Raw genomic sequence first — 7083 nt, 5'->3', positions numbered from 1 at the left:
GAGAGAGAGCGTTCGCTGGGATAGGACCCCTCACGAATGATCGCCAGTTAACATTTTTGAAACCTTTTTAGCCATTTCCTAAAAAAAATCCTTATCTCGTGAAATTTCTGCAACTTGCATGCAGAGCACATGGTCAATTTTACAGATTCATATATTCGTTCTCTGTTAGAGTTCCATAAGTTAGGACGTTTTAGGTCTGCACTTTTTCTTAGTTTTGCATTTTTAGAATTGTTTCAACTATCTAACCATGATTGAGCCTAAGTACCAAACAAATTCAAAGTATCACTAATCCTAAGGATTTCTCTGCGAAGCATATCATAAGAAAAAAAATCTCCAGAAACCCCGATTACAACGTAGATGCACACACTGTCACCACCACACACATGCACTCACACAACGCCTACTGAAGACCGAATCAAAGTTGTAGAGCTTGAATATTGACGAAGCCACCACAAGTGTCTCGCTATCGAGAGAAACGCCGCCTCTCACTGAGAGAATAACCCGCATTAATGAGAGACATCAAACCATCAAACCCGGGGTTTGATCTTTAGTGGATTGAGGGTACCACTGACCTTCTAACCACCCAATCATTGGTTGGTTCTTCATCGTCAATTATTTAGACAATACTTACCTGCAGGTTTCTTTGATCAAGTGCCCCCCATTCTATTGTTTACTAGGCCCACATGAGGTTGGCCAATGGACGACCTGTTTTCCCGGCTCCATCAAGTTTGCCTCCAGGAAGGGGGAGGATTCTCCATGTCCTCGACATTGAAGAGGTCCATGCAATTCTTCAATCACCCCCTATACCCTATACCCCTCTCAAGGGCCAAGTATGCTTGAAATCATGGAGTTGTGGAGATATCAGAGTGCCCATTAAAATTAAAATCTGTGTATGGCAACTGATCTGAGGTAAGCTACCAATTGGCGACCAAGTCCAAAAGCGCCATGGCCTCAGGGAGAGACAAATTATGCGTCATTCCTAATCAACCTAGGATTAGTATCAAATTTCTTCTCTTGTGTGATGGCACAATTTTTGCAGTTTTATATGGGATACACTTGCGTGCGGGTGAGCACCCTCGTCCTTCGCCAAATCTTCCATGCTCATTCAAGGTATTTTTGGGCAACAACAACCCCTCATTTGACTGGAGTTTGCCGTGATAATGTGGGCCCTCTGCAATATTAGGAACAAAGCTCTAACAGAGGACATCTTTATTAGGCAACTGCTAATGTTTAAAAAAAGTCATTGTCTATTTGCGACCGTTGAGCAGGAGGAAGGACATGGAATACTTGGACTGCCTCATTTACGGCATGGGAGCATAAGTGAAGGCGCTTTGAGCAGGAGCAAGAGAGCAATCCTCCTACCCGTGGGACATTTTTGCAACCCCGTCCTATTCTGACAAATTGTATCATTCGTTTTATCTTTTTCTTTCATGATATGTTTGTCCTGTTGTAAGCCAACATCTCAGACTAATTTGTTACCTCTAGTTTGTTAAGCGCTTTGTTTATAAGGTCGACTTATAACTTATAAGCTTTCTTTCTCTACAAAGTTTTATCGCTTGTCAGCTTGTGTTAGTAGCATTACACCTTGCGTAATATGTAGTACAATACTCCCTCCGTTTCTAAATATAGGTCTTTTTAGAGATTCCAATGCGGACCACATACGGATGTATATACACTTGTTTTAGAGTGTAGATTCACTCATTTTGCTCAGTATGTGGTTCGTATTGAAATCTCTAAAAAGGACTTATATTTAGGACCGGAGGGAGTAGATGTGTAGCACATGTACCTCTACAATAGAAGCGATCCTCCTAATTATCACGCAAGAATGCATTCAAGGAGTTGAATTTTGATTAAATCTAATCAGACACCGAGGATAATATAGCTCTCAATTTAGTAGTCTATTCTAGCGGCTTAGTGGTCGTTTATCATGATGTTCACAAATGTGTGGGTTGCAAGCATATAGACAAGGAGACGTCCTCATTCAATGCACCAAATTCATGAGACCACCTTTCTTTCTTTCAACCTCTCCGCAAAATTATGTTTTTTTTTCTCGTATTGCAGTGCTCAAACGTAGTCGACTTTTCATCCAAGTGCGCCTGAAGAAGTGATATCTCTTCATCGTTGGCGTCATCACGTCCACAATAAAGTTTAAGCATCCCAAGTGTAACATCGCTTGGCACGCTGCTAGCATATTTTTTTATCAATTTTATAAGAAAACACATCTTCATTTTTTTGTATTGCAGTTGTAGATTCAGAAACAGTTTAAATAAAGATAAAATGTGAGTCAAGCCGATAGTTTATAAAGAAAATGTGAGCTTCCCTTACAAAGAAAAATATTGCTTGGCTGGTAATAACCATGAACTTGACACAATGAGGGTATATACAATAATGCTATTTTAAGAATGTCACGTAAGCTAAATACAGAAGTGGAGGAGACAGAAACATGAAGAAAATGCTTGCCTTCTCTTAATTAAGAGATGTTCTCTTAGCTGCAATATCCATCACTATATATTTATGTGTATCTTGTTATTAAAAATAACACTGAAATATAACCTCTAATATATCATTTTTTTATTGTCATCTATAGATTACGTGGCGGACTTAAGATAACATATCTATGTGTGCCCAGGAAGTTATACATCATCCTATCCATATTAATTATCGCCCAAACGAATGAATCTAGCACTAAAATATATCTAGATACATCCTTTAAAAAACATTTAGATACGTTTATTTCAGCAAAAATATGACTTGGAAGGGAGTAGTAGTTTTGACGTGCAGACGCGCCATCCATAGCCCAACCCGGTGAGTGCCACGTGTGCCGTCACGCTAAGGAGAAGGGGGCCGATTTTGTCCATCACCAGGCGCCAGCTACTGGGCGCTGTCGGATGAACATGCCCGACTAAGCAGGCTCCATCCAACGAGTCCACTGAACCATTCACTAGCGAACCTGGATGGATCCCCGTCCAGGTGCGCCGTTCGGTCGGCCAAATTCATCCGATCGGCCGTCTGGGCTATATATTACAGCGACAGCTCCCCCGCCAGCCTCGACACCGTGACTGACTCGGCCGTACGGTATCGATTCCCGCCGGAAAAGGAATCAGCGGCGAGCGCCATCGACGGAAGCAAGTCATTAGGTATCTAGCTAGCTCCTTTAAGAGAGAAAAAAAAGGAGTTATCTAGCTTGCTACTTCTAGGCGGAGGTTGAGATGGTTCAGGCCGGATTGGCTCAGCCGGCCCCGAGCACGGGGGCGCCGGCGATGGCGGCAGCGGCGGTGCACGTCGCGCTCAAGATCCCCTCCGGCGGGGGGCCGTATGCACGGGCCAAGCACTACCAGGTAAACCCAAGCACTTAGCTATGTACTCCTATTCATTTTCTGGACGATGGGGGATGTGAACGATGGCCTCCGGACAGGAAGGATCGAATCTATCTCACCTCGAAAACACTTGATTAATTGGCTGTAATGGGATTGAAGTGCTAGTTATAGTTAGACTATTCAGTTAGAACATACGACCTCTGCTTCCTAAATGCTGCCGAAACGTTTTCTGTTTAGAAACGGAGTAGTTAGTTAGATTTCATTCAATATACCCGGTCTAATGGATGGGCTGGTGGCCACACTGTTCGTTTAGAGTAGTTCAGATCGTCATGCAAGACAGTTTCTGCACTCATCATTTCATAGATCATTAATACCCAGAGTAGCTCTTCCAGCATCTACATCACAAGGTGGAGTGGCAAAGCATTTCAAGGAAATGAGAAAACAACATTTCTTTCTTTTTAGTTTTTGTACAAAAAGGCAAAGGCCATATATTAAGTACTCCCTCCATCCGAAAAAGCTTGTCCCAAACTTGTCCCTCAAATGGATGTATCTAGCACTAATTTGATGCTAGATGCATCCATTTGAGGGACAAGTTTTTTCGGATAGAGGGAGTAGAATATACCATTACAAAAGCACCCTTAAATAAATAAATTAAAAAAAATACTTCTTCATCATGTATCCACCGGTAGCACGCCGTGAGCAAAGCTCGTTGTCATCTCTAGGCATTCGTCTCAGCGGAGCAAACTTGTTTAGACTCATGATCTTGTAGAAGTAGTTGCCATATAGTGGTCGATGTAGACCGAAAGGCGCCAGGAAAACACTGGAGAGGGCCTATAGCCCCAATTCCGGCCAGATGGAGTCGGAATGCAAATCTCACCCACTCATCAACAAGGCCGAGACTGGTCAACCTTCGCCGGCTAGAACGGGAGATGAAGGATCAAGACGCATGGCCATGTTATCTGATCCTCATTGTAGCGTCACCGAGACAAACCTGTTGGTGAAAAAAAAACAGACCCAAAGAACTAGATCATGGGACACCTCAGGGGCGAATCCAGAGAGAAAATGACCCGGTGTGCTAGCATATAATCACACATATTTTCCATCTAAAGATAAAGATAGGGTGTCACATGCTATAAAATCATGAATCAACCATACGAAGAAGCACCCCCGAAACGAGGGCGAGACGACAAGACCTTATTCCATGCCGATGACGCCATAACGTCTCACCACCCCCGACTGGAGATAAAACCTAACTTTATTCCTAACCCTACTACCACCGGACCAAAGACCAAGGGTCACTGCCCCCTCACGTCGTCGGAATGACAGACGGAGGGAGAGGGTACCTGTGGTCTCACCGGGAAAGAGGGTAGATAGTCCGCCGTCCCTGGTGGAGTAGAAGAGAACGACCCGTGCATATAGAAGATCGGCTGCCCGTTGATCGTTAAAAACAACATCATTTCTAAACGGACACAATCATTGTCTTAAATCTGCGTTTATGACTAGTAGCCAGCCCTCGTATATACGAGAAACACTTCACACTATGAGGCGGAGCAATGGATCCGATTAAAAGAAAGTGATGTTCCATTTGAAATACAAAGTACGTACGGCAAAAGAGATGTCCTAAAATTTAGCTGGTGATCACTTTTCGTCATTCTTCAAGCATGCGCCGATTTCATCAGATCATAAACTAACTACAAGAGTTCCATGTAACGAGAAATAATTACTCCCTTCGGTCGGATTTAGAAGGCACAGTTTGTTTATCCAAAGTCAAAATTTTGAAGTTACACTTGTATAGTGTAGTAACAAAATTCTGTGACTGGAGGGTTTAACAAATAATAGTAGTATGTATGGACTTGTACATGAGCGGGAAATGATCTATAATTAACGACTGTTTCTAATAAACTGGTTCATCAGCTAGTGGAGAAGGACTTGGACGCTTCGATCGCGTGGTTTTGGAAGGCGATCGAGACGGGGGACAAGGTGGACAGCGCGCTCAAGGACATGGCGGTGGTGATGAAGCAGCGCGGTTACCTGGACGACGCCGTGGACGCCATCCGGTCGCTGCGCCACCTCTGCCCGGGGAAGCAGTCGCAGGAGTCCCTGGACAACATCCTGCTCGACCTCTACAAGGCCAGCGGGCGCACCAAGGAGGAGATCGAGCTGCTCAAGCACAAGCTCCGCCGGATCTACCACGGCCAGGCCTTCCCCGCCGGCAAGGCCACCAAGCGCGCCCGCTCCCACGGCCGCAAGATCCACGTCTCCGTCCAGCAGGAGACGTCCCGGGTGCTGGGCAACCTCGCGTGGGCCTACATGCAGCAGCGCAACTTCATGGCGGCCGAGGCCGTGTACCGCAAGGCGCAGATGGTGGAGCCCGACGCCAACAAGGCCTGCAACCTCGCGCTGTGCCTCATGGAGCAGGGGCGGCTAGGGGACGCCGAGGGGGTGCTCGCCGACGTGGTCGCCGGCGCGTTCCGCGACGGGAGGGAGAGGGAGCACGGCGGCGGGAAGGTCGTGAGGAAGGCGGAGGAGCTGCTGGAGCGGATCAGGGCGGAGACGGGCGGCGGCGAGAAGGAGGCCGGGGAGGAGGACGGCGTCGAGGCCGACGAGATGGCGGAGCTACTGGACATGGTGGCCAGGCAGTGGGCCGCGCCGTACAGGAAGAGCCACCGGAGGCTGCCCGTGTTCGAGGAGATCACACCGTTCGGCAGGGAGCAGATGGCTTGCTAGCTCTAGAAGCTCATGAGAACTCAATAGAAGCTGTGAGTGTGCAGTAGCTTCACCAGAATATTGTGAAGCTCGTGAGAACTCAATAGAAGTTGTGTGTGTGTGTGCAGTACTGCAGTAGCTTGATCAGAATGGTGTGAAGCGTACGTGTTAATCAATGTGACATATGTTCTATGTTGGTGCTCATGTATGTAGATGTGTTGCATGTGCAGTGTACAAGTTCTTTTTGGCGGTTTCATGTGTACAACAATTTCAGTGTATATGTACATATATATACTACCACCCCTTTTATGTGTACGCATGAATATATTTTTGGTAAATGATTCTATTCACCCGACCCAATCATCCATGCTGACGTGTCATGTGGGCAGGGCCGGTCCTGAGATTTTGGGGGCCAGGGCAAGACAAAAATTTAGGGGCCCCCTATATAACCAATATTATTTTAATGCAACCAATTTTGATATTTATGTTCAATACTTTTTATATATTATCCTAAAAGTTTCTTCGAAAATCCCGCTGGCCATGAGGGACCTAGTGGTAAGGCCATGATTCGCATGGCAAGAGATCACTCGTTCTTCTATAGGCGACAAACATATGCACAAACAAAAACTCCAAACGTTAAACATCAGTCGATCTTGAGAAACATCTGAATAACTCGGCTACGGAACGACTAAGCAAAGGAAAAGTACATAAATAGATACATAAGATCGAGTCTCTTAAAATAATTCTTGATACAAAGTCACTTATGATAGGTCGGTATAAGTTTTATCCAACAATTTTTATAGATGCGTAAATCATTTAGCAGTGGAAGATATGCATCATATATGTGAAGGTAAATTAGTTAATCAGCTATCAGCAAAAATATATTTTACTTAATCAGCAACATAAATACTCAGGGAATAGTATGAATGATATACCTCAGACCAATTGCATTGGCGTCCGTGAGTAGGCGCTCAGCAACGATGTGGACGTCAGGCGGGAGGCACTCGGCGATAATACTCCCAGCGCCTGGAAAGTGGATAACGGACGCACTCGGCGCTGT

The 7083-nt window shown here is 45.4% G+C and overlaps 1 protein-coding gene across 1 annotated transcript; it reads left to right on the top strand.

The window, feature by feature from the left end:
- Nucleotides 1–3037: 3037 nt before the first annotated feature.
- LOC123100277 (protein SULFUR DEFICIENCY-INDUCED 2) lies at nt 3038–6279 on the top strand. Its single transcript, XM_044522223.1, has 2 exons — nt 3038–3338; nt 5232–6279. The coding sequence occupies exons 1-2, from the start codon at nt 3210–3212 to the stop codon at nt 6042–6044; spliced, it is 942 nt and encodes a 313-aa protein (XP_044378158.1). The 5' UTR covers nt 3038–3209; the 3' UTR covers nt 6045–6279.
- Nucleotides 6280–7083: the final 804 nt, after the last annotated feature.

Source organism: Triticum aestivum, chromosome 4D (genome assembly GCF_018294505.1).
Source record: "Triticum aestivum cultivar Chinese Spring chromosome 4D, IWGSC CS RefSeq v2.1, whole genome shotgun sequence".
In the NCBI taxonomy this organism is placed as follows: Eukaryota; Viridiplantae; Streptophyta; class Magnoliopsida; order Poales; family Poaceae; genus Triticum; species Triticum aestivum.
Note: the sequence above shows the minus strand (reverse complement) of the source record. Positions and strands in the feature narration are given on the sequence as shown.

Coding starts and splice junctions, on each gene's coding strand:
- LOC123100277 (XM_044522223.1), top strand. CDS start 3,210: ATGGTTCAGGCCGGATTGGCTCAGCCGGCCCCGAGCACGGGGGCGCCG. Junction 3,339..5,231: donor CACGGGCCAAGCACTACCAG/GTAAACCCAAGC, acceptor CTGGTTCATCAG/CTAGTGGAGAAGGACTTGGA.